At 39.6% G+C, this 23,639-nt stretch overlaps 4 protein-coding genes and 1 long non-coding RNA gene across 5 annotated transcripts; 3 read left to right on the top strand and 2 right to left on the bottom strand.

Annotated features, from left to right (window-relative positions):
- Nucleotides 1-137: 137 nt before the first annotated feature.
- LOC122985987 (lathosterol oxidase-like) lies at nucleotides 138-4,691 on the bottom strand. The gene is made up of 6 exons (XM_044357031.1): nucleotides 4,176-4,691; nucleotides 2,614-2,831; nucleotides 1,909-2,041; nucleotides 1,696-1,796; nucleotides 1,005-1,133; nucleotides 138-745 (listed from the first exon to the last, which is right to left on the bottom strand). Exons 2-6 carry the CDS (start codon nucleotides 2,821-2,823, stop codon nucleotides 476-478), a joined length of 843 nt encoding a protein of 280 aa, XP_044212966.1. The 5' UTR covers nucleotides 2,824-2,831; nucleotides 4,176-4,691; the 3' UTR covers nucleotides 138-475.
- Nucleotides 4,692-9,027: 4,336 nt separating this feature from the next.
- Nucleotides 9,028-9,979, top strand: LOC122985122 (metallothionein A). The gene is made up of 3 exons (XM_044355523.1): nucleotides 9,028-9,160; nucleotides 9,280-9,345; nucleotides 9,747-9,979. Exons 1-3 carry the CDS (start codon nucleotides 9,136-9,138, stop codon nucleotides 9,836-9,838), a joined length of 183 nt encoding a protein of 60 aa, XP_044211458.1. The 5' UTR covers nucleotides 9,028-9,135; the 3' UTR covers nucleotides 9,839-9,979.
- A 1,551-nt stretch (nucleotides 9,980-11,530) lies between these two features.
- Nucleotides 11,531-12,476, top strand: LOC122985121 (metallothionein A). The gene is made up of 3 exons (XM_044355522.1): nucleotides 11,531-11,657; nucleotides 11,777-11,842; nucleotides 12,244-12,476. The coding sequence occupies exons 1-3, from the start codon at nucleotides 11,633-11,635 to the stop codon at nucleotides 12,333-12,335; spliced, it is 183 nt and encodes a 60-aa protein (XP_044211457.1). The 5' UTR covers nucleotides 11,531-11,632; the 3' UTR covers nucleotides 12,336-12,476.
- Nucleotides 12,477-15,007: 2,531 nt separating this feature from the next.
- On the top strand, nucleotides 15,008-20,961 carry LOC122985128. Its single transcript, XR_006404029.1, has 3 exons — nucleotides 15,008-15,017; nucleotides 16,162-16,164; nucleotides 20,865-20,961. It is a non-coding gene; the product is annotated as an uncharacterized LOC122985128 (long non-coding RNA).
- Nucleotides 20,962-22,181: 1,220 nt separating this feature from the next.
- LOC122985114 (metallothionein A-like) lies at nucleotides 22,182-23,108 on the bottom strand. The gene is made up of 3 exons (XM_044355515.1): nucleotides 23,006-23,108; nucleotides 22,821-22,886; nucleotides 22,182-22,395 (listed from the first exon to the last, which is right to left on the bottom strand). The coding sequence occupies exons 1-3, from the start codon at nucleotides 23,028-23,030 to the stop codon at nucleotides 22,304-22,306; spliced, it is 183 nt and encodes a 60-aa protein (XP_044211450.1). The 5' UTR covers nucleotides 23,031-23,108; the 3' UTR covers nucleotides 22,182-22,303.
- Nucleotides 23,109-23,639: the final 531 nt, after the last annotated feature.

Raw genomic sequence — 23,639 nt, forward strand, 5'->3', positions numbered from 1 at the left:
TTGGGTCCGTGTGTGTGTGTGTGTGTGTGTGTGTGTGTGTGTGTGTGTGTGTGTGTGTGTTTGTGCTCCTGCACTTACACAGACAGACTGTTAGGCCAAAAGGAATCATAATGTTTTTGAAAGAATTAAACTTTTATTCTTTTCCTGGGTTCAGTATCCTACAATTCACTACTGTTCAGTGTCACTCCAAGCATTGTTAAGTGGAGGCATTGCATTTAACCAACAATCTAAACAGTTAAAGAAAAAAGTCATTCTCTCTAAACCTTCTTTCTTTTTCTGAATTTAACATTTGTACAAATCTGTTTGGAAAAACAAACCATCTTCTCTTCTGTGTTTAACATTTCTTATTCTTGCTCCAGATAGCTGGTTTTGCCACTGTCTCTTGCATCATGACTGGGGCAGAGCATCTCTGTAGAAACCTCCCTGAAAGGTTTGAACCAGAAAAGAATATCATGATGTCATGATGTGTCCGTCATCACTGTGTCTTTGGAGCCTCTGCCATGAGCTTGCGGATGTGGTTATGTGGCCCCTTCCCCAGGAGGGCTGAAGGGTGTCGGTAGGAGCCCCCCAGACGATCCCAGAGGGTGAAGTATTGTCCGTAGTTGTAGTTGAAGAAGAGGTGATGGTCTACATGATGGGCAGCGCCGTTGATTAGACATATCAGGGGGCCAGGGATGCGGTAGTCTCCATCGTGTATGGAAATGGTCCAGATGTTGACAAAGATGAAGAGAGAGAGGTAGATTACCTGGGATGTAAATATATCAAATTTAAAACATTTTATAGAGCCTTTACATCATGTTGATAATGTACTTTTTTTTTTAGAAATAATTGTGTTTTTTTTAAATACATGAGCACAGACAACCGGAAATCCTTTAATTTCAGTAACTCAACTGCATTATGAAACATGCAGTGAAGCGGGTATAGCTATACAGTTATTTGCAATATTGTCAATCCTCAGACCTGACATCAAAATGTTTTGTAAAGAGTGAAAAGAGGACCAGCACCTTGTGGAGGGGGAAGATGAAAGGGTAGACGTGGTAGGGCAAGCTCTGCAGGAAGCCGTCAAGTGGGTGGAAGGCATGGCTGGCGAACGGCGTGGGGATCTTGAATGTATGGTGCTGCTTATGTAAGTGCTGAGGTGGAGAAACGTAAATGGCCTGGATGTTAGGACTGTGTGAAACACACAGCAGGTAAACAAGGCAAACAAAGATCTACAGGAAAGCCATAATCAGAAAGTATGAAAAATAAGAAACGATATCCAGATAGAAAAAGCATTTTCTGTAACTTTTATGAAATTCAAACATCTCAAAAGTTCCACCTGACAGATACATGGAGATTTCTTTCATTGACATGTATTTTTGTTATTGATCAGTTCACGGCCAAAATTAAAATACACCCACCACTAAATAGATGATATAAGTTAGTAAACAGTATTACTTCTATATAGCCTCCATTATGTTCACCATGTTGTTGCTAAGCAGTAAAGTTGTGAGCTGTGAAACCAAAACACTGAGCTGAAAGATGCTAAAATGCTGGATAGAGATGACGAGGGCAGCAGAGTTGCGTGATAATTTTCTGTGGGTCCAACATCATAAGCGTCCTCTCTCACATTCTACATAGTGATTTCATTCATTGTTGATATAAAAATTTTAATTAGCGCAGCTTTAAATTAGCCATAAACATGCTGAAACTCACCTTATAAATGCTCTTATGGTGCATGGACCGGTGTATCCAGTAGATACACATGTCAGTAAAGAACAAGAAGCCAGCAATGCTCAGAAACACCCCTGGCCAGCCTGAAACACAAACAAACCAATGCAACCTTTTTCTACGTTTTAGAAATGTTGCAGTTGAAATTAACATGAACCCTGGTCTGGGTTTTGAGGTTTCAAGTAACTGTTCTCTCACCCAGGGAAGATTCACTGATGTTGTCAAAAAGTTTGCTGTGTCCCCTGATCTCCCAGAAGAAAAGGGCCACTGTGGGGAAGCTCATCCAGAAGATGGAGACAGAACCTAGTTGGATCTCTTTTCTTACCTGGTTCTGCCATATGATGAAAGATACATAGTTAGGATTCGAGAGAAGTTTGCTTTGGAACTGTTACCATTTTTTCTGTTTATTCACTTATTTCTCAGTCACATCAACTAGGGACAGTAGAGGACAGGGAGGGGCAACTACCTGCCATTACTGCCTTTTTTTGTTTTTCATTCTGTTTTTTCTTTTCTTTTTTAAAAAACCTTTACATAACAAGGAAATATGCCCAAAAAGGACACTTCTGTGCCACAATATGTGCCATAATGTTACACCAAAGGCCTAAATGCCTGTGTAGTGGGTCCAATTTGGTTTTCTTCCCTCCCCCCAGAGCCTGTGCACATTATTGAAACCCAGAGTTATCTATCCTGAATTTATTCTGTTATGATCAATGTAGTGATGTTTGTTTAGCATACTTTGCCCACCATAATGCATTTGAAGTAATGCATGACTCCTAAAAATGTTATTCTGGTGTTATCTTTAAAACCAAAGAGTCACTTATAGTCTAAACCCTCCAATCCAGTCACTGACATTTATGTGGTCTACAAGTGTGAATACAAGGTTTGGTCCATTAAACAGCCTACTTTAATGAACTGTGGATGTTTCATGAGCTTATGGTCAAAGACACAGTAGAAACTAAGAGCACCAAAGCCCAGGTAAATCAGTTCTGCTCCAAGGTTGGTCACCAGCCACAGGCTGATTATCTGACGCAAAGCCCCATCCTCGGGCCATGAGGCTGGATAAACATACGGAGTGAAGATGTAATAGTCAGAAATGTTCAGCACATGATCCATAGCACAATCTGTGAAGAGAAAGAAAAGTACATGTAATCTTGCTTTTATCCACAATAACACAGCCTTCATAAGTTGTCTGTTAAAGAAAAGAAGAAATGGCAACAAATTGCATTAGAAAAGACAACATAAATATAAAGGTGCAGAGATGGTTAGTTTTGTCTGTCAGCAAGTATTAATCTAAGGTTGAAGTTTACACCCTACATTATGTTCAGCCTCCATTTCAACTTTTATTTATATAATCTGTATCACAAACATAGATACCAGACTGTCAAATTAAAGCATCCAGAACTTCGGTTTAACATTTTTTTAGCCTAAATGACTCCAACAAAAGCTGCAATGTCACTAAAACTAGCCAGCTTCTAACCCTGCAGCACTGTCCACACTGAGCGGGTACAGATCATCTCTTTCTCAGCAGTCAACATATTATCAATCAGCAGTTAAACCACACTGGGTAGTAGGTTGATCTGCCTGTAAATGAAAGTGCTCTCATTTTAGGTCTGGTACAGTTTTAAAACATTAGTGTCACATAGTCTGAAAACACCATTTACAACACAAACTATGCACAATAGATTGATCAGCAGTGAGTAAAATGTGTGCAGTTATCTGAAGTAAGTTAGATATTATTCAATATAGTGTTCTGCAATTATTAAAAATGATAAGAAAAGTGATATCTCCAAACCTGTACTGTGTCAGTGGCTACTGTCTTAACGCAAGCCACTATACTTGTGCCATAAAAGCTCAAAAGTCTCACATTTCCCCTTCTTTGACCCTCTTATTTGACCCTCCTATTAATATAACTGTACTTCACAGAGAGAGTACTTGTTAACTGAAGTCTTGTTGCAAATGACACCAGCACCTCTTTACCCTGCCGGCTGTTGGTCCTCCAGTATTCAGTCAACTGAAGGTAGAAGACCACAGCACTTTTCTGATGATATTAGACCAAAGTCCTAAGTTTGTTATCATGGTTATCAAAAGCTGCTTCTGATGTGTTCTGTTTAACTTGATTGATGAACTTTTCTCAGACCCACTGAAGCTATTCTGAAGTGATTCCTCAACACCTCTTTTGTGGAATTGCCTTAAGATGCTAATCAGTGTGAAAACAGGGAAGCTGTGAATGATAAGAGTTAGTAGTTAAGCAGCAAGATAATGTATATGTAGAGTTCACTCAGTGAGGAAAACTGTACACAGAAAGCAGCAGCTGTGTCCCACACTGGAAGAAACTTAATGCAATGCAGTTCATGACACAGCGTCTCTCACTCTTTTTTTAAAAAAGCAAATTATTCAGCACTTCGGATTTACCATATTGGAATTATTTCAGATTATTTCAGTGCAAATGTCAGACGTGTCCTAACCTTCCTAGAAAATGGACGAGTCCTCCTTCCTCCACACACGACGTGTCCACTGGCAAATGATTTGTGACAGAAAACAGGAGATCTACTGTAGCAACTGTTTAGTGGCCTATGAACCACATACTGCTGATGTGAGTTCATCATGTATTCCAATAACTTTTTCATAAATGTTAACAGCTGTTTTCTTTAGAGGCCAATAGAGATTCAGAGGAACAGTAGTCAGGCAATAAGCATGTTGCAGGGATCCAGGGAGACACAGATGTGGAACAAGATCCCAGCATGTTCAGCAAATAACGAGTAGCTCAGTGACAGCAAGAGACTTGATCCCAGTCATTTTCTGCTCATTAGAGTGCAGTTTAAGCAAAATGATCTGAATGATAATTAACTTGAGTCCAAGTAATGGAACGTCTTTCATCAAAATATGACTTATGTCAGGTGGGGAAGCAGGAGTGGACCCAAACATAGAGGCAAGAATGCAGATTAGATGAAAAAATCTCCTTTAATCGTGGATGGTAATGAACAGGCAAACAGAGCTGAACAGAACAAGACGACATGTTCAGTCCTTGTTGGATCATTCATGAAAATGAATGATCCAACAAGGACTGAACAGAAAACCAGAACTAAAAAGAAACTGAACTAACGAGAAGATGAGGTGCAGGTGGGGAGATGGGTGGAGAACTCAGGAGAGGGGAGTGAACATACAGGGAGCTGATAGGCTGAGGAAACACAGGGAGCAGGGCAGGGCTGACGAGTCCAAATGCAGGGCAGGTGTGGAGGAGTACATGAACACACAAGGGAAACAGAACAAAAACCCAGAAAACAAACTCAACACCACCTACACTAACCCATCCAAGACTAACCACGAACACAAACCCAAGTACACAACCCAACAAACTAATGATGCAGTCCTCTAAACCCACCACCCGAATCATACACAAAACCATATGACCAGAAGGACTGACAACAGAAGTGAAACACGAGAAACTCCAAAGAACACAAAAAGTCGAGAAAAAAAAGGTGTGACACTTATTGTAATTCATTTATATGAAACGTGAAATAATCACCAATCTAATGTCTTCATATATAATTACATTCAAATCAGTGATCAATCATTGGATTATAGCTGTTAAACCTTGGACCTCGCCTGTTTTGATGCACTCTAGATTTGTCTTTATGGAAAATAAAATCACTTGCAAAGGCAATTTTTTAAAGTGCAAGTGCCCTGTAGCATGCCGGACAGCAGGATCCACTTCCCCCCTGAACTGTCTGCCCTTTTTTAGTGTCTTTTTTTTAACACATATACACTTACACACACACACATCCCATACATATCCCCACAGCAACAGTAAGAGGAAGGAGGAAAAAAATATTTGCCCAGTCTCACACACACACACACAAACCAACACATCTCACAGGTGGCGACAGGCATGCTGTCACTGAGCAAAACACACAAGTAGATGATGTGATCTCTTCTCAGGGATAGGATGAAACCTGCACAGAGAATCTGAACAGGATGGTAAATGTTTGGGGTTTTTTTTATGCATGGAGCTGCTATTTTCATCCCCTATCACTTAAATATCTCCATACAAGTTTCTACAGTGTATTGTTTTCTACATTGTGATTGTACACAGAGCTTGACTTTTTCATAGAAGGTTTTTGAAAGTCGTTATGAGACAAAGTAAAATGTGGATCGCCTGTTTAAAATGTGCACATGAAATAGAAATGTCTCAAATACATTTTGAGGAAATTTTGAAATCAGCTAAAAACTGGCATACAAGGAAGCTCGCTCTCTCTCTCTCTCTCTCTCTCTCTCTCTCTCTCTCTCTCTCTCTCTCTCTCTCTCTCTCTCTCTCTCTGTCTCGCTCTCTCCTTTCATCGATGTGTCAATGTCTCCCTCTAGAGCTCTTGATACAAACAGCATCAGTATCTGCATGTCTTTCCTTGCAGTTAATAATCCCACCATCTGTATTCATGACTGTTCATACAAGACGCTGATTGTGCAATAAAAACTTACCTAAACTGATTTCAAGCTAAACTCATTTCACAATCGCTTCCTAATAAAATTACTGAGTAAACACTGGTATGATTCATGTCTGAAACCATACTAAAAAAGTCCACTTAAACTTGTCACCAAACTGAAGGGGGAACACTATGAGAAGCTTTCTGCAAGACAGTTCAGTATAAAGATGTCACTCACTTCTGTGGTGGCTAGACTCCTGTGATAGACTGAAGACAGAAGAGTTCATGTGTTCATGAAGAAGTAGCTTTAAAAGCAGCTGTAACTGGCTACAGTACATTGAACAGTGTGAATAACTATAAAGGTGAAAAACCCTCTGCCTTTTTATGTGTATCCAAAGTGAGGGTGGGGCCGTATTTTAACTTATTGTATGTACATCTGCATCTTTTGTCAAAATGACAAATGTGAAATGCTAAAGTAGTAAAGTGCATGATTGTCCATGGATGTTAGAATTAAGCATACATTGAAACTTGAATAATTATATAACAGTATATACAGACAGTACTTTAAAGATTATCAAAATATGAATAAAGAGATCAAACTCCTGACGCAGCACTACACAAAGCTTCAGACACATCACCTCAGCTGATCATTTTGATTTGGAATAAGCAGTTGAATTGAGAAGATACTGAATATGATGTTCTCTCTCTTCTCAGGGGCCGCTGTAAAAGTGACAAAGAGAAGGAAAAGATAAAAAAGGAGGAAAGGAAGGCAGAGAAGCAGGCAGAAAATGGAGACTGAAGAAGGAGAGGAAAGAGAAGGAGGAGAGAGAAGAAAATGAGAGGAAGAAGAAGGAGAGCTTGAAGAGGGAAATGAGAGGAGGGGAACGAGAAGGAAAAGGAAGGAGGAGAAGTGAGAGAAACAAAAGAAAAGAAGGAAAAGAAGGAGAGGAGGGAGAAGTAGAAAAACAAAGGAATAGGAGGTAAAGAGGGGGAGGAAGGAGAAGAGAGGAAAAAGGAGTAACAGCCTTTCACTTTGTGAATAACTAACAACACAAGAAGTTTAAGTTTAATCTTATCTGCCTGTTTCTGTCTTTTAAATCTAGAAATAGCTAATAAAATACATGTGTGATGACCCTTCAACATGTTGGTGTAGCCTACTGCTCATATACTAACAATTTGGAAATGTCAACACAGAATTTAAGTCACATATGTAGGTTAACTCTTCAAGCCCTAGTCCCTCAACGAAAAGCTGAATTACTAGGCCTGTGACTTAGATGCAGTAATCAGATTGAACCCTACTCCCCAGCTATAAACTTTTTATACTCTCCCTTAATTGTCTGTAAATGCACTCAGCTCAATCTTCACTCCTTACACTCTGAGGTTTGCATTGGTCACATAATGACTCAGCTCATAACTGCTGACATGAGTGTCAACGAGGAGTGGAAACACACAGGGTGGCGAGCGCAAAAAAGGATGACAATGCTGCCTTCAAGCTCCCAACACAACAGTCGACTCTAAATACCACAACATCCTAATGTAATAGTTGTTAGCAGTCTACAACCTGTGGAAATGTTTGCAAGCTAAATATATAAAACGAAAATATGTACATATAATTATTCAAGAGTACTTTGTTGAAGTGAGCAGAGTATTTGGGTTATTTACATAGAATTGTAAACAGCAGGGAAGCATCATCTATGCTACAAACCTTAATTTCATCATAAACTGTGAAAAATGCTCTCAGGTGGTTAATAGGGTGTTTTGAATGGTCCCTGAATTATCGTCCATAAATGTGAAGGCTATCTGTCATGTGCACTCGTGAATTGGGGTTTTCCTACAGCACACGGCACTGGAAGGCAGCGCCATTACAATAGCTTATTTACTTTGGTTTGCTCACGAGCGCCGGATGAAGCGGACCGTGTGCACAATGGTGTGCACGGATCACAGACCCGAAATACTGGGAAAGGTTGCAGAAGAATGAATGCTGACACAAAATACATGTGACGAGTGAATAAAAAATGACCCTGAGCTCAGATTACACGTCTGCACTCATTTTTGTCGAATATTGTTGAACCTTAACATGACATCTACATTTATCGAGACTAACAAAACAATATTTATATCACCACTATCATGTGGTCGAATAAAGGGAATTTAATTCTGGTAAACTCTAAAGATATATATCTTATACTCTAAAGATATATATACTAAGATATATATCAATATATATATATATATATATATATATATATATATATATATATATATATATATATATATATATATATATATTGAGAATAGAACTGGCCTTCATAGTATCAGAGAAAATTAAAATTCTGAAAGTAATGTGAAACTACTGTAATATCCCGAAAACTGCACTGTACTGTTTGATTATTTAAGCTGAAAATATCTATGAAACTGCCTATAGGCTGCCTTAAAAAGTTTATTATTTATTTGTAGAATATTATGAATTTATTTTAATTATTTTTCTCTCCTTTAACCAAACAGGGCTCCATATAAACTCAATAGCAACCACACAAATTAAACAGGATGCCAATGGGAGACACAGGTGGCATTGAGTTTCCATTTATAGCCTGAACATTCATCTGTGAATGAAGATGTACTTTTGAATAATCATGTTCTACTCTCTGCCCTGCTCATTTATACAATAGTGTTTTTCTCCGTGTAAACACATCAACTATTCCGGGGTTTATAGTGTCCCCGTGCAGGGAAGACACGGGGTCCAGGGCTCTTATGTAATTTACAGACAACACGCCAACGCGTCTTTTGGGAATCAGCTGCGTAGTTGTGTCGTGTGCACAAACCTCTTTGTAATGGTCAACTACGTGCCTGCGTGCAGCGTGACAGACGCTTTTTGCACCCGGTCTTGTTGTTACCGGGATGCTATAAAAGAGCCGCCCCTTCTCTGACACTCATACCACCACTTCTAACGGGAAGAAATACAAACGCAGCACTCTCTAAAGAAGAGAACTACACTCACTGAAAAATGGACCCTTGCGAATGCTCCAAGAGTAAGTTTTATTTAAGTATTTCGTTGGTCTTAATATTTCGTCTCCTATTACTTTACAGGACTTGCTGTCATAGACAAATGAATTCCTAAAGCTGACATGTCTTGTGTTCTTACTTTCAGCTGGAACCTGCAACTGCGGAGGATCCTGCACTTGCACAAACTGCTCCTGCACCTCTTGCAAAAAGAGTAAGTCAAATCACATCTTTACTCACATCTAACTCACAGGTGTCTTAATTTTGAATCCAGTCAAGGTGACTGTTGATGAAATGTATATTTTACTAGTAGCCACCAAGTAGGATTCTTATGTTTTCTTTTAAGACTGACTTCTTGCCGTTTCATATCTGGCATGCTGAATTAATGCTGCCTTGTCTAAAATTGCCTCTTTACTCAAGATGTAGGAAACCAGGTGGCTTTACCATCACAGAAGGTCACTTCATTCCACCCCAAACCTCTTAATGTTTAGCTCAAGATGCTTTGACTTGTGTAATATCCTTGTCCTGGAATTAAAGGGTGGCCTTGGCTGCTTTTTGTTGCAACAGATTAATGATCATAGGGTTGTCAGTAACACTTATTTTTTCTTAATGCAGGCTGCTGCTCATGCTGCCCATCCGGCTGTAGCAAGTGTGCCTCTGGCTGCGTGTGCAAAGGAAAGACATGTGACACCAGTTGCTGTCAGTGATGGGTCCGCGTCGTCAGCCTTCTCTGTCCATGTGATGGAGCCTGTGTGAACGACTGTGTATTTGATTACAGCTGCAATGATTAAGAATGTCTTTTGTACTTGTCTTTCAATGTTGAAATAAACTTCTTTCCTTTTAATGAAGATATCTGTCATGCTGTTTTGGCAATAATTCAGGTTAATGGATAACAAGCTGACTATCATGTGCTGCATCTAACAAAGGTCATAATGTGCAGGCAGTGTACAAAGATGAATCAAGTCATTGGTAAGAATAGACCTTGCTATCATAGTAAGAAAAGAACAGGTGTTACTGATGAACATAATGATTCAGTTCAAGTCCTCCCCCACCCTTAGTGTATGACAATCAGCATGCATAATATACAAGGACCCTGCAACTGAAGTGACTTAAGTTTATTAAAAAAAAAAAAAAACAAATCTGACAAGTCAAAGAGGAAAAAAGCTTATTGGTGTCATCAGGTAGACTGGGCTCAGACCCACAGTTTGAGAATGTTGTATGGTTTGCAGGACCTATATAGGCTTATTCCCTTAAATCAAGCCAGGCAGTTTTGATTTGTTAGAGCAGGAAAAACTGTAAAACGTGATGGCCATGTTTTGGTTTAGACTTCTGGTTCAAGTCGTTAAAGGTTTGTCCAGAAAGTGAAGGCATGTATAGACCAAAGACTGATTTTACATCCTTGAGCACTATTTTCTGTATAGCCCAATATCGTGAATTTGCCTCATGGGGTTTTATAGTCTGTACAGTGATTTAAATAAGGGAAAAACTCCCTAAAACCCCCCTTTAAACCTCAGGAAGAGCAGCAGAGGAGGGATCCTTCTCCCAGGACGGACGGATGTGCAGTAGATGTGTGTACAGAATAGACCAAAAAAAGACACATTACACAAATACAGCATAGAACAGCATAACAAAATTGTAATGGATTTATAATATATGTGAGGAATGTGATGAAGAGGATGCCGAGTAGCTTCCAGGTGCCAGCAGAACAGAATATTAATTTTCAGACTCTTTTAAAATGAAGGATGTTTACAGACCTGGAGCACTTTGCACAAGAAAAGGAGCAAAAATTTAGTAAAAGTTTGAAGAAAACAGACCTTTGTTTTTTCCTCTCATCCTTTCAATCAAAACCTTTCCAAGCTGAGATCCAGTTTCTGAGCTGATTATGGCCCAAAATAAATCTGAGAGACACAAACCCTCTCAGATTTATTTTGGGCCATTATCAGCTCAGAAACTGGTTTAAATGCATTTTGATAAGTCTATAAATGGACCTTTTGTAAGAATACATCTTTCACATGAACGCGGCTGCAACAACGTAGGTTTATTTTGACCTTGGCCTCTGCGGAACGTTGAAACCAGGCGGAACCTTTGGTTTCTCTTCGGAATCGGTAGAGTAACCAGACGGTTCTGGAGCTGGACTGCCAGCTGGAGAAGCTGCCGATGAGGCCCCGGGACCGAGCCAGGGTAATCGACGCGGCCAAACATGCGCACAAGTTCTGCAATGTGGAGCAGGACGAAAACGAGTACCTGAATGTAATTTACAAACAACACGCCGACGCGTCTTTTGGGAATCAGCTGCGTAGTTGAGTCGTGTGCACAAACCCCTTCGTAATGGTCAGTTACGTGCCTGCGTGCAGCGTGACAGACGCTTTTTGCACCCGGTCTTGTTGTTACCGGGATGCTATAAAAGAGCCGCCCCTTCTCTGACACTCATACCACCACTTCCAACGGGAAGAGACACAAACGCAGCACTCTCTAAAGAAGAGAACTACACTCACTGAAAAATGGACCCTTGCGAATGCTCCAAGAGTAAGTTTTATTTAAGGATTTAGTTGGTCTTAATATTTCGTCTGGTATTACTTTATAGGACTTGCAGTCATACACAAATGAATTCCTAAAGCTGACATGTCTTGTGTTCTTACTTTCAGCTGGAACCTGCAACTGCGGAGGATCCTGCACTTGCACAAACTGCTCCTGCACCTCTTGCAAAAAGAGTAAGTCAAATCACATCTTTACACACACATCTAACTCACAGGTGTCTTAATTTTGAATCCAGTCAAGGTGACTGTTGATGAAATGTATATATTTTACTAGTAGCCACCAAGTAGGATTCTTATGTTTTCTTTTAAGACTGACTTCTTGCCGTTTCATATCTGCATGCTGAATTAATGCTGCCTTGTCTAAAATTGCCTCTTTACTCAAGATGTAGGAAACCAGGTGGCTTTACCATCACAGAAGGTCACTTCATTCCACCCCAAACCTCTTAATGTTTAGCTCAAGATGCTTTGACTCGTGTAATATCCTTGTCCTGGAATTAAAGGGTGGCCTTGGCTGCTTTTTGTTGCAACAGATTAATGATCATAGGGTTGTCAGTAACACTTTTTTCTTAATGCAGGCTGCTGCTCATGCTGCCCATCCGGCTGTAGCAAGTGCGCCTCTGGCTGCGTGTGCAAAGGAAAGACATGTGACACCAGCTGCTGTCAGTGATGGGTCCGCGTCGTCAGCCTTCTCTGTCCATGTGATGGAGCCTGTGTGAACGACTGTGTATTTGATTACAGCTGCAATGATTAAGAATGTCTTTTGTACTTGTCTTTCAATGTTGAAATAAACTTCTTTCCTTTTAATGAAGATATCTGTCATGCTGTTTTGGCAATAATTCAGGTTAATGGATAACAAGCTGACTCATGTGCTGCATCTAACAAAGGTCATAATGTGCAGGCAGTGTACAAAGATGAATCAATAAGTCATTGGTAAGAATAGACCTTGCTATCCATAGTAAGAAAAGAACAGGTGTTACTGATGAACATAATGATACAGTTCAAGTCCTCCCCCACCCTTAGTGTATGACAATCAGCATGCATAATATACAAGGACCCTGCAACTGAAGTGACTTAAGTTTATTTATTAAAAAAAAAAAATCTGACAAGTCAAAGAGGAAAAAAGCTTATTGGTGTCATCAGGTAGACTGGGCTCAGACCCACAGTTTGAGAATGTTGTATGGTTTGCAGGACCTATATAGGCTTATTCCCTTAAATCAAGCCAGGCAGTTTTGATTTGTTAGAGCAGGAAAAACTGTAAAATGTGATGGCCATGTTTTGGTTTATACTTCTGGTTCAAGTCATTAAAGGTTTGTCCAGAAAGTGAAGGCATGTATAGACCAAAGACTGATTTTACATCCTTGAGCACTATTTTCTGTATAGCCCAATATCGTGAATTTGCCTCATGGGGTTTTATAGTCTGTACAGTGATTTAAATAAGGGAAAAACTCCCTAAAACCCCCCTTTAAACCTCAGGAAGAGCAGCAGAGGAGGGATCCTTCTCCCAGGACGGACGGATGTGCAGTAGATGTGTGTACAGAATAGACCAAAAAAAGACACATTACACAAATACAGCATAGAACAGCATAACAAAATTGTAATGGATTTATAATATATGTGAGGAATGTGATGAAGAGGATGCCGAGTAGCTTCCAGGTGCCAGCAGAACAGAATATTAATTCTCAGACTCTTTTAAAATGAAGGATGTTTACAGACCTGGAGCACTTTGCACAAGAAAAGGAGCAAAAATTTAGTAAAAGTTGGAAGAAAACAGACCTGTGTTTTTTCCTCTCATCCTTTCAATCAAAACCTTTCCAAGCTGAGATCCAGTTTCTGAGCTGATTATGGCCCAAAATAAATCTGAGAGAGTCACAAACCCTCTCAGATTTATTTTGGGCCATAATCAGCTCGGAAACTGGTTTAAATGCATTTTGATAAGTCTATAAATGGACCTTTTGTAAGAATACATCTTTCACATGAACACGGCTGCAACAACGTAGGTTTATTTTGACCTTGGCCTCTGCGGAACGTTCAAACCAGGCCGAACCTTTGGTTTCTCTTCGGAATCGGTAGAGTAACCAGACGGTTCTGGTGCTGGACTGCCAGCTGGAGAAGCTGCCGATGAGGCCCCGGGACCGAGCCAGGGTGATCGACGTGGCTATGGAAAGCCCTTTGGGCATCTATTAGATATCCTTGATATCAAACTTAAGTGTCCTCTACTAGTTCAGACTTTGGCAGTACTAGTTGGACATTTTGTCGCAACTTTGCCGCACTAGTTGAACAAAAATTCGTACTAGTTACACTTTTTCAGCAACTAGTGACACTTTTGGCCAACTAGTTCGGACAAAAGCCGTACTATGGAAAGCCCTTTTAGCATCTATTAGATATCCTTGATATCAAACTTAAGTGTCATCTACTAGTTCAGACTTTGGCAGTACTAGTTGGACATTTTGTCCAACTAGTTCGCAACTTTGCTGTACTAGTTGAACAAAAACTCGTACTAGTTACGCTTTTTCAGCAACTAGTGACACTTTTGGCCAACTAGTTCGGACAAAAGCCGTACTAGTTGAGCCCAACGCCGAACTAGTTGAGCCAAAATCCCAACTAGTTGACTTTTTTGCACACTAGTCGACGACTGGACCCAACTAGTAAAGTATGGAAAGCCCTTTTAGCATCTATTAGATATCCTTGATATCAAACTTAAGTGTCATCTACTAGTTCAGACTTTGGCAGTACTAGTTGGACAAAATGTCCAACTAGTTCGCAACTTTGCCGTACTAGTTGAACAAAAACTTGTACTAGTTACGCTTTTTCAGCAACTAGTGACACTTTTGGCCAACTAGTTCGGACAAAAGCCGTACTAGTTGAGCCCAACGCCGAACTAGTTGAGCCAAAATCCCAACTAGTTGACTTTTTTGCGCACTAGTCAACGACTGGACCCAACTAGTAAAGCTCAAAGTCCTACTAGTTAACTAGTGCGCCGAAAAAACGCCAACATGTTGACTACTTGAGCGCAAATACGCCTTACTAGTGGACTACTAAAGCTCAAAATGCTTACTAGTACTACTAGTAAGAGCCAAAATGTCTACTAGTACTACTAGTAGGAGCCAAAATGTCCACTAGTACTACTAGTAGGAGCCAGTAGTGTACTAGTTACACTAGTAGAGCTTTTTTGGCCTTACTAGTACCACTAGTGAGAGCCAAAATGCCCACTAGTCACACTAGTTGCGCAAAATGCTAATGATGAGACATGAAATGAGACTTCCAAATGGCTCTCTGGTTCAAAATAAAGAAAACCAACCAATCAGGACTCAGAATTTCATCATTATCCCACCCGTTTCATGCGCATGCAGTCCACTAGTACTACTAGTTACCCTATTCCCATACTACTCCGCTAGTAGTACTAGTAGTGCTAGTGGCATTTAAAACCCCGTCACTAGTAGTACTAGTGGTACTACTACTACTGACAACGTTTTAAAAAGTTACCCGTATAACTTTCAGACAGGAAGCGGAAGTGAGGTGCAAAAACGACAAAATAAAAGCCAAGAGGATAGAATGGCCATTCTATAACAAGAGTAACAGCCAACATTATGCAAGCACAAGGATCTAATAAAATAAATAAATAGGCCTACATATGCTACATAAATATTTTCATTTACACATGAAATATATTTTATCCAAATGTGTAATATATTATTCAGTGTGTAGCGTGAATCAATAGCCTAATTAATTACATGTGTAGAAATAGCCTGTGTAGTTCTTCCCAAACAGCTTATCTGAAGTGACAAGCAGAAGTTCCCCCGTGTTACCAAATTGTTGTTAATCATTTCACATACAGATGTCACTCATTTCAATGCCGCGGCCGCAGTGAAGAGGCTGAAATAATTGATCCAGGATTAGCTGCAGTGCGGAACAACAACCAGCAGGTGGCAGATGAGAGCCGTTAAGATGCAGCTTCTGTCGGTCTCTCATCCATAGACTGTTTATAAAGATATATATTAATAATATTTATAATATAGTCTATGCTCTCATCATGCTCGACAAGCAGAGAGAACAGAGAAACCCCGTGAAGCTGTCTGAGAATTAGTTATAAGTTATATTTTCTGCCGGACCCGTACAGTAAACTAACACGTTACAGTCTTAATTTCATAAAGGACATTTATATTATGATATTTAAACCAACCATCCGTCAACACAGTTTAGACCTTAATATATGAAACATGTAAATTTGTCCCTTCCAAAAATTGTGACCGACTGATCATCAGAAGCCGAAAGAAAGCTGATTGTTCTCCTCAGTATTCAGAGTTAAACTGACTCCAAAACGCGCTGGACGTGAATCATTCACAGAAAACCTGCAGCGTCTCGTTTGTGAGCCAGTCTGTCTCATGACATTCATGAAATAATCATGAAATTTAATCTATCTAGTTATTTTCCGTGACACTCTGCACGACTTTCAAACTGATGTATTTCAGTTGGAAGTAGGTTTGTGCCTGCAGCGGGTTTTTTTCTCATTTGTTATTCATTTTTAACTATAACTACGTCACTCAACATTTAATCACAAGATATTATCCTTGATTTTATTTATTTATTTTAATATTACCAGCCTGGTGGGGCCGGAGAGGACGCGTATGAGTATTTTCCTCACTGTCGATTTTAGTATCTTTAACATTTCTCAACATACCGTTACTATGGTGATGACGCCAGCTAAAGCCGTAACATATAGTCAGTACAACATTATATCATACTGCAGATTGGTGGTAACGTACTGTAGTGTATATTGAAGTGTAAAGAAAATAATGTGTGTATGTATAATAAACTCGCTCAGCCTTTTTTGATTGGCTGACCGGAATACCCGCCGACCGGAAGTGTTTTCCTCACTGTGATGGTGTTAAAGTTTTGTCTTAATGATATCTTTAAGATTGCTCAACACAACAACACCAACGTATCCTTAGTAACTCAACAGTAAGATAGGTTAGTGTTGAGGCCATCAGTCATCATTATTTCTCCTCTGATTCTGAGTAATAAAGTAGTTTCTGTCAGGTTGTGGTAGCGGAAGGCTAGGGAAGAGCATTGTGTTGTGGGCGCGTTCGACTCCTGGTTTTGCTGTCTGCCGTCAGTTGGCTTCATTCCGTTTCAAACTGCCGCCGTCCGCCGCAACCCGAATCCAAACACCATCATGTCTGTTTAGAAAAAGCTGTTTTATAGCCTGTGATTGTAAAATGTGAAGTTGTTCGTTTAATGATATATTTCCAAGAATATGTGGCTGAGTATATTTAATATGAAATCATCTTTCTTAAAACAATAAAACCCTCCAACGTTGTGTGTTTATAAACGGGATGAAGACGAGGTTATAAAACTGGACTTTATATTTCACTTCCATCATCAAACTGGACTTTAGATTGAGCATAGCATTCAACCTCTTACTGTTACATAATCTAATTATTTATTAATTATGTTAATAATTTCCCTTAATTAAAAATAATAATAATTTATTATTAATTTATATAATTTATTCTCTTGTCACTTTCATATATTTCATTCACTTCAATTCTTTGTCCATATTTGCTCTGTACAGTCAATATTTCATTTCAGATTTCCACTCTATAAATAGAATTTAAAATTTCAACTTAATTCTAATATTGCTTTATTGACTTAATTATTATTATTATTATTATCATTATTATCATTATTATTATTATCATTATTATTATCATTATTATTATTAGTAGTAGTAGTAGTAGTAGTAGTAATAGTAGTAGTATTACCTTACTTTTGTCTATTTTCATTCTTGTGTGTTGCAGATTTTTGTGAGCAAACACCAAGACTCATTCTCTGTATGTTTGCATTGGCTAATAAAACAGATTCTGATTGAATGAGCTGCTATGTCATGCTGACATAAAATCCCAAAACCAAGAATCATAATCAGGGTTGTGTGAATAGTGGCCCAGAGCCGGCCGTGGTTTAGGCCACATAGACAGTCCCCTAGGGCACCAAATAAGGGAAGGGGCACTGAGTGAGTTACTGACAGGTTTGCTTGTTTCTGTTCAGCTTTGGAAATTGAGCAGTCGATGGGTTTTCATCTGTTGATTTTCAAAGCCTTACTTGTCGTTCAGCCACTAAACACTCATTGAATGGCACCTTGACCTCCACTTGCCTTTTGTCCAGAGAACTGGGAGGATTTGTCTGGGCCGGAGATATAATTGTTACACTTCATTTTAGTGCGAGTGTGGAACTATTGTTGCACTTTTTGGGGCTCCAATTTAAATCTCACCTAGAGCACCAACAAAGTCAGGCTGGCCCTGTAGTAGCCTACCCTCACCCTAACCCAAGCCTACAGTAATGTACTAGACTATCAGCAGTGTAATAATCTCTGAAGGTGACTCATTCTGGTCACTATTTCCCCTAAAAAATAAAAAAAACAAACAAAAAGCTTCATTTTATACATAGCTGCTTGAAAGTTTGTGAACTCTTTAAAATTTTCTGTATTTCTGTATAAATATGACCTCAAACATGATCAGATATTTATACAAGTCCTAAAACTAGATAAAGTGAATCCAATTAAACAAATGAGACAAAAAAAATCATTTTTTAAATCTTTTTCGCTTATTTATTGAGGAAAATGATCCAATCTAAGATATTTGTGTGAAGCAAAAGTATGTGAACATTGACTGTAGCCACTGCAAGAGAAGCCTTTAGTTTCCTAGACGTTACCCTGGGGTCTGTTGTGGCCTCCTGGACTATTACACACCTGCTCTTGGTGTGATCTTTGTTGGTTTACCACTCCGGGGGAGGGTAACAGTGGTGTTGAATGTATTCAATTTATATACAGTCTGTCTGACAGTTGACTAGTGGAGTCTAAAGTCTTTAGAAATGGTTTTGTAACCCTTTCCAGCCTGGTGATCATCAGCAACTCTTCTTCTAATGTTCTCAGAAATCTCCTTTGTTTGAGTCATGACACACTTCCACAAACCTTCTTTAAATAAGGCAGGGCCTCCCAGACTCACACTTGATTGTTGTCTTGTTGATTGAAACACTCGACTCTATTTTCCCTTTCAAATGAAATGATAATCCTAGAGGTTCACATACTTTTGCCACACACACATATGTAACGTTGGATCATTTCCTCAATTAATTAATGAAAAAGATGACAAAAATGTTGTTGTTTTTTATCTCATTTGTTTAACTGGGTTCACTTTATCTAGTTTTAGGACTTGTGTAAATGTCTGATCACATTTTAGGTCATATTTATGCAGAAATACACAAAATTCTAAAGGGTTCACAAACTCTCAAGCAGCACTGTATCTCAGTCCTTCAAAGTTGTCTCTGAAACCAGGTCTGGGATGGTTTGTATCTGTGAAATGAGAAAATTAAAACTTTGACGTAGAGTTAAACCAAACACATCGTTGGAAAGGTCTCGACCTGGAGAGTAACATATGTCAGTATGAAGTTTCTACAGGGCTCCTTCTAAGAAATATTGACCTTTGAACCTTGACCTTGGTGCATGTTTGAAGGCTTATAATTCAGCAACATAAGGGGCTTCAGACATGAGACCAACTGTTGAGGGCTCGAGAGCTCTGGACCTCAGCTACCATGTGAGTAGAGTCAACAACTGGGGAGGTGGTAAAATATGGTTAAAATTAATTTTCACATATTTATCAATTAGATATTCAAAATCTGATTACATACATGTGTTTACTGTCCCCTTAAACTCCTCAGTTTACTCTCAATTAACTATTTACAACTTACAATTGTAGGAAAAACAGTCATGTTTATAAAAAATAAAAATACAATTCCCCAGAGACAAACACTGCATCTGGACCGCTCGATGTGCCACCTGCTGGTTGTCGCTGCGCACTGCAGCTGCTCCTGGATAAATGATTTCACCGCCTTCACTGTAGTCACATCAACTGAAATGAGTCACATAAATAACAGCCGTGCTGCTAACATATAGGTGTTATATGCTTATTGTTGATCAAAGTGAGCCTGACAGAGTTTATTTTTCTAATGTAGTCTCGTTCATTGTTTATAATGTAGTTAATAAACAAGGTGTAGTAGTCACATTTGATTTTAATTTTTGAACATTACTGTATATGTTGGGTGAGTTACTGCCGCTCATTAGCAAAAATATAGTATATTATTTCTCTGTGGTGACTTGGTTTTAACCATCACCACTGCTAAATAATGTGACGATATGATATGGATGATAAAATGTTCATGTGACCGTGTTGAAAGGAAAAAGCAAGAAGCAGAGCAGCTGCTTTTCTGTTTTAGAAAATGATTACATAGCTTTGTGTTGTTTAAAAAGGCAACAAGGAAAATGAGTCAAGCAGTAAACAACAGAAAAACAATTGAATACCTTTAGATTCATTGTTGTTAATAGAAAAAGTAATTAATTCATGCTTTATTCTGCATGGATAGTAAGCAAAGAGCTGGCGGTTAACAACAGTGAAAACTTATCAGGCTTTACAGGGTTAAATTTTGGCCGGGTGGAGTTCTTGCTGGAGAGCCAATAGGAAGGCACAATGTCCCGCCTCCTGATTAGCATTTAACGCAACTAGTGTTACTAGTGGGCATTTAGTCTCTTACTAGTTCAACTAGTAAACACTTTTAGCCTTACTAGTAGTACTAGTAAGGTCAAAAACACCCTAGTAGTGCAACTAGTGGACATTTTGGCTCTTACTAGTAGTACTAGTAAACATTTTGACCTTACTAGTAGTACTAGTAAGGTCAAAAATCGCCCACTAGTGTAACTAGTGGACATTTTGGCTCTTACTAGTAGTACTAGTAGACATCCTGGCTCTTACTAGTAGTACTAGTAAGCATTTTGAGCTTTAGTAGTCAACTAGTAAGGCGTATTTGCGCTCAAGTAGTCAACATGTTGGCGTTTTTTCAGCACATTCGTTAACTAGTAGGACTTTGAGCTTTACTAGTTGGGTCCAGTCGTCGACTAGTGCGCAAAAAAGTCAACTAGTTGGGATTTTGGCTCAACTAGTACGGCTTTTGTCCGAACTAGTTGGCCAAAAGTGTCACTAGTTGCTGAAAAAGCGTAATTAGTACGAGTTTTTGTTCAACTAGTACAGCAAAGTTGCGAACTAGTTCAACAAAATGTCCAACTAGTACTGCCAAAGTCCGAACTAGTAGATGACACTTAAGTTTGATATCAAGGATATCTAATAGATGCCCAAAGGGCTTTCCATAGCCGCGTCGATCACCCTGGCTCGGTCCCGGGGCCTCATCGGCAGCTTCTCCAGCTGGCAGTCCAGCTCCAGAACCGTCTGGTTACTCTACCGATTCCGAAGAGAAACCAATGGTTCCGCCTGGTTTCAACGTTCCGCAGAGGCCAAGGTCAAAATAAACCTACGTTGTTGCAGCCGTGTTCATGTGAAAGATGTATTCTTACAAAAGGTCCATTTATAGACTTATCAAAATGCATTTAAACCAGTTTCCGAGCTGATTATGGCCCAAAATAAATCTGAGAGGGTTTGTGACTCTCTCAGATTTATTTTGGGCCATAATCAGCTCAGAAACTGGATCTCAGCTTGGAAAGGTTTTGATTGAAAGGATGAGAGGAAAAAACACAGGTCTGTTTTCTTCAAACTTTTACTAAATTTTTGCTCCTTTTCTTGTGCAAAGTGCTCCAGGTCTGTAAACATCCTTCATTTTAAAAGAGTCTGAGAATTAATATTCTGTTCTGCTGGCACCTGGAAGCTACTCAGCATCCTCTTCATCACATTCCTCACATATATTATAAATCCATTACAATTTTGTTATGCTGTTCTATGCTGTATTTGTGTAATGTGTCTTTTTTGGTCTATTCTGTACACACATCTACTGCACATCCGTCCGTCCTGGGAGAAGGATCCCTCCTCTGCTGCTCTTCCTGAGGTTTAAGGGAGTTTTTCCCTGATTTAAATCACTGTACAGACTATAAAACCCCATGAGGCAAATTCACAATATTGGGCTATACAAATAATAGTGCTCAAGAATGTAAAATCAGTCTTTGGTCCATACATGCCTTCACTTTCTGGACAAGCCTTTAACTTGAACCAGAAGTCTAAACCAAAACATGGCCATCACATTTTACAGTTTTTCCTGCTCTAACAAATCAAAACTGCCTGGCTTGATTTAAGGGAATAAGCCTATATAGGTCCTGCAAACCATACAACATTCTCAAACTGTGGGTCTGAGCCCAGTCTACCTGATGACACCAATAAGCTTTTTTCCTCTTTGACTTGTCAGATTTTTTTTTAAATAAACTTAAGTCACTTCAGTTGCAGGGTCCTTGTATATTATGCATGCTGATTGTCATACACTAAGTGTGGGGGAGGACTTGAACTGAATCATTATGTTCATCAGTAACACCTGTTCTTTTCTTACTATGATAGCAAGGTCTATTCTTACCAATGACTTGATTCATCATTGTACACTGCCTGCACATTATGACCTTTGTTAGATGCAGTACATGACAGTCAGCTTGTTATCCATTAACCTGAATTATTGCCAAAACAGCATGACAGATATCTTCATTAAGGAAAGAAGTTTATTTCAACATTGAAAGACATTCTTAATCATTGCAGCTGCACAGTCGTTCACACGGGCTCCATCACATGGACAGAGAAGGCTGACGACGCGGACCCATCACTGACAGCAACTGGTGTCACATGTCTTTCCTTTGCACACGCAACCAGAGGCGCACTTGCTACAGTCGGATGGGCAGCATGAGCAGCAGCCTGCATTAAGAAAAAGTGTTACTGACAACCCTATGATCATTGATCTGTTGCAACAAAAAGCAGCCAAGGCCACCCTTTAATTCCAGGACAAGGATATTACACAAGTCAAAGCATCTTGAGCTAAACATTAAGAGGTTTGGGGTGGAATGAAGTGACCTTCTGTGATGGTAAAGCCACCTGGTTTCCTACATCTTGAGTAAAGAGGCAATTTTAGACAAGGCAGCATTAATTCAGCATGCCAGATATGAAACAGCAAGAAGTCAGTCTTAAAAGAAAACATAAGAATCCTACTTGGTGGCTTGGGTGAAGATTTTTTAAAGAGAAGGCTACTAGTAAAATGTATTTCATCAACAGTCACCTTGACTGGATTCAAAATTAAGACACCTGTGAGTTAGATGTATGTGTAAAGATGTGATTTGACTTACTCTTTTTGCAAGAGGTGCAGGAGCAGTTTGTGCAAGTGCAGGATACTCCGCAGTTGCAGGTTCCAGCTGAAAGTAAGAACACAAGACATGTCAGCTTTAGGAATTCATTTGTGTATGACAGCAAGTCCTATAAAGTAATACCAGACGAAATATTAAGACCAACGAAATCCTTAAATAAAACTTACTCTTGGAGCATTCGCAAGGGTTCATTTTTCAGTGAGTGTAGTTCTCTTCTTTAGAGAGTGCTCCGTTTGTGCTTCTTCCCGTTGGAAGTGGTGGTATGAGTGTCAGAGAAGGGGCGGCTCTTTTATAGCATCCCGGTAACAACAAGACCGGGTGCAAAAAGCGTCTGTCACGCTGCACGCAGGCACGTAATTGACCATTACAAAGAGGTTTGTGCACACGACACAACTACGCAGCTGATTCCCAAAAGACGCGTCGGCGTGTTGTTTGTAAATTACATTCAGGTATGCGTTTTCGTCCTGCTCCACGTTGCAGGACTTGTGCGCATGTTTGGCCGCGTCGATCACCCTGGCTCGGTCCCGGGGCCTCATCGGCAGCTTCTCCAGCTGGCAGTCCAGCACCAGAACCGTCTGGTTACTCTACTGATTCCGATTACAAAAGACATTCTTAATCATTGCAGCTGCAATCAAATACACAGTCGTTCACACACGCTCAACTAGTACGGCTTTTGTCCGAACTAGTTGGCCAAAAGTGTCACTAGTTGCTGAAAAAGTGTAACTAGTACGAGTTTTTGTTCAACTAGTACGGCAAAGTTGCGAACTAGTTCGACAAAATGTCCAACTAGTGCTGCCAAAG

Source organism: Thunnus albacares, chromosome 7 (assembly GCF_914725855.1).
Source record: "Thunnus albacares chromosome 7, fThuAlb1.1, whole genome shotgun sequence".
Lineage (NCBI taxonomy): Eukaryota > Metazoa > Chordata > Actinopteri > Scombriformes > Scombridae > Thunnus > Thunnus albacares.

Excerpts from the sequence above, each read along its gene's own strand:
- LOC122985987 (XM_044357031.1), bottom strand. The coding sequence starts at position 2,823 with ATGGATCATGTGCTGAACATTTCTGACTATTACATCTTCACTCCGTAT. Across the intron at positions 2,042-2,613 it reads AACATCCACAGTTCATTAAA|AACCAGGTAAGAAAAGAGAT; the intron begins GTAGGCTGTTTA and ends ATCATATGGCAG. Across the intron at positions 1,134-1,695 it reads ACCATAAGAGCATTTATAAG|CACTTACATAAGCAGCACCA; the intron begins GTGAGTTTCAGC and ends TCTCCACCTCAG.
- LOC122985122 (XM_044355523.1), top strand. The coding sequence starts at position 9,136 with ATGGACCCTTGCGAATGCTCCAAGA. Across the intron at positions 9,161-9,279 it reads CCCTTGCGAATGCTCCAAGA|CTGGAACCTGCAACTGCGGA; the intron begins GTAAGTTTTATT and ends TCTTACTTTCAG. Across the intron at positions 9,346-9,746 it reads CTGCACCTCTTGCAAAAAGA|GCTGCTGCTCATGCTGCCCA; the intron begins GTAAGTCAAATC and ends TTCTTAATGCAG.
- LOC122985121 (XM_044355522.1), top strand. The coding sequence starts at position 11,633 with ATGGACCCTTGCGAATGCTCCAAGA. Across the intron at positions 11,658-11,776 it reads CCCTTGCGAATGCTCCAAGA|CTGGAACCTGCAACTGCGGA; the intron begins GTAAGTTTTATT and ends TCTTACTTTCAG. Across the intron at positions 11,843-12,243 it reads CTGCACCTCTTGCAAAAAGA|GCTGCTGCTCATGCTGCCCA; the intron begins GTAAGTCAAATC and ends TTCTTAATGCAG.
- LOC122985114 (XM_044355515.1), bottom strand. The coding sequence starts at position 23,030 with ATGAACCCTTGCGAATGCTCCAAGA. Across the intron at positions 22,887-23,005 it reads CCCTTGCGAATGCTCCAAGA|CTGGAACCTGCAACTGCGGA; the intron begins GTAAGTTTTATT and ends TCTTACTTTCAG. Across the intron at positions 22,396-22,820 it reads CTGCACCTCTTGCAAAAAGA|GCTGCTGCTCATGCTGCCCA; the intron begins GTAAGTCAAATC and ends TTCTTAATGCAG.